At 37.4% G+C, this 1,555-nt stretch overlaps 1 protein-coding gene across 1 annotated transcript in view; it reads left to right on the forward strand.

Moving 5' to 3' along the window:
* Positions 1 to 683, forward strand: part of LOC108745430 — a 1,818-nt gene extending 1,135 nt beyond the window's left edge. Inside the window, exon 3 of the mRNA XM_018481589.1 lies at positions 16 to 683. Within this exon, the coding sequence (XP_018337091.1) occupies positions 16 to 683 (668 nt within the window). The remainder of the gene's footprint in view (positions 1 to 15) is intronic.
* Positions 684 to 1,555: the final 872 nt, after the last annotated feature.

A 1,555-nucleotide genomic window follows, 5' to 3' on the forward strand; every position in this document is an offset into this window, starting at 1 on the left:
CCATCTTTTCGTTAGACAGAGCCTTTTTATTATCCGACGGTATGTTTCACACTAAAAACTTGACCTCTATCATTAATATTTTACTACAGAATGACTATCCACTGGACTTCATTTTCGACTCCATTAATCAAAGGATTAAAAATTTGATTAAAAAGAGACACAGAGTACACAATGTTGTGACTGACAGCGACTTAACTAATGAATCTACCTCTTGGCTTACGGTTCCTTTCATTCCGCTTCATACAGAGAAATTCAGAACATTAAATAAAAACAAAAGTGATATCAGGGTAGCCTTCCACAGCCCTAACAAAATGGACAAATACATAAGAGTCCAGAAGGACACTTGTCCCCGCACATCTAAAAGCAATGTCGTTTATAAAATTTTGTGCAATAATTGTGACGCGTCTTATGTTGAACAGACGGGCAGGCAATTGAAAACCAGAATTGCCGAACATCGCAACCATGTCAGGCATAAAGCTTCTGCTCACTCTGTCATCACCGAGCATAGACTACGTCATAATCACGATTTCCAATGGGACAATGTTCTAATCTTAGATGAAGAGCCTTCGTATAGAAAGCGTTTGATCTCAGAATTGCTTCACATTAAGAGACAGAAAAACAGTCTTAATCTACAAACCGAAGGTCTTTATAAAGCGTATTTTCCGATTATAAACAAAGTCTGACTCTCGGTACTGTCGACCCGTCTCCTTTCTCAGTGCGTTGCGTTTCGTTTCGGCGAGCGGTCGTGTCACGTGCCGCGCTGACATGTTCGACTTCAGCATTTACAATTCTACCGGCGTCATGCGTTTTCACACCTGTTTCGCTTATACATATACAGCGGTTCTCATTTATTTATTCAGGCGTGTTAGTGAGTGAGCACTTTCTGTCTTAGTTGCGGCGTGTCTAGTTTTTTAAGTTTTACCTTTTCTTACGAGTTTCTTTCCTTTTCCGGTTTTTCAGCTAGCACTTGACTATAAATCTTAACATCGTTTTGACTGCCCTATCGCGTGTATAACATTATGCTTCACGTTCGAGATCCAACCGAATTGCACATTTCCGCGCTTTAAAATTGTTGCGACATTGAACTATTTATTTATATTTATGTAGTCTTTTACTATTCGTATTATACTTTATTTAACATCTGAGGAGGGCTCAATCTAGCAGCCGAAACTTGAAATGTTATCTTTTCTCTGAATTGTTTTATACATTGATATACGCCGTTCTGCTTCGTTTTTTACTTTATGTATCTTTGACTTATATCTTTAATTAAATGTGTTATGCGTTGACTCTTATTTCACCTTAATTGAACTCATTTAGAATTTAAGATGCCACCACGTTGCTGTCTTGATGAAATTATAATTCGATCGTAGTATAGGTACTTTCATATTAAAGCATAACTTTACAGATCACTTCACATTCAAAATTCTGCGCTCCTTATTTTTTTTTTTCATGTAGATCTTATTTACGAGTTAATGCATCTTCGCCGTGGTCCTCTGTCTGACAAAGATGCATAATGCTCGCGGGTAAGTGATTTTCGTAATAACATTTTTTTTAG

Source organism: Trachymyrmex septentrionalis, unplaced genomic scaffold (assembly GCF_001594115.1).
Source record: "Trachymyrmex septentrionalis isolate Tsep2-gDNA-1 unplaced genomic scaffold, Tsep1.0 scaffold104, whole genome shotgun sequence".
NCBI lineage: Eukaryota > Metazoa > Arthropoda > Insecta > Hymenoptera > Formicidae > Trachymyrmex > Trachymyrmex septentrionalis.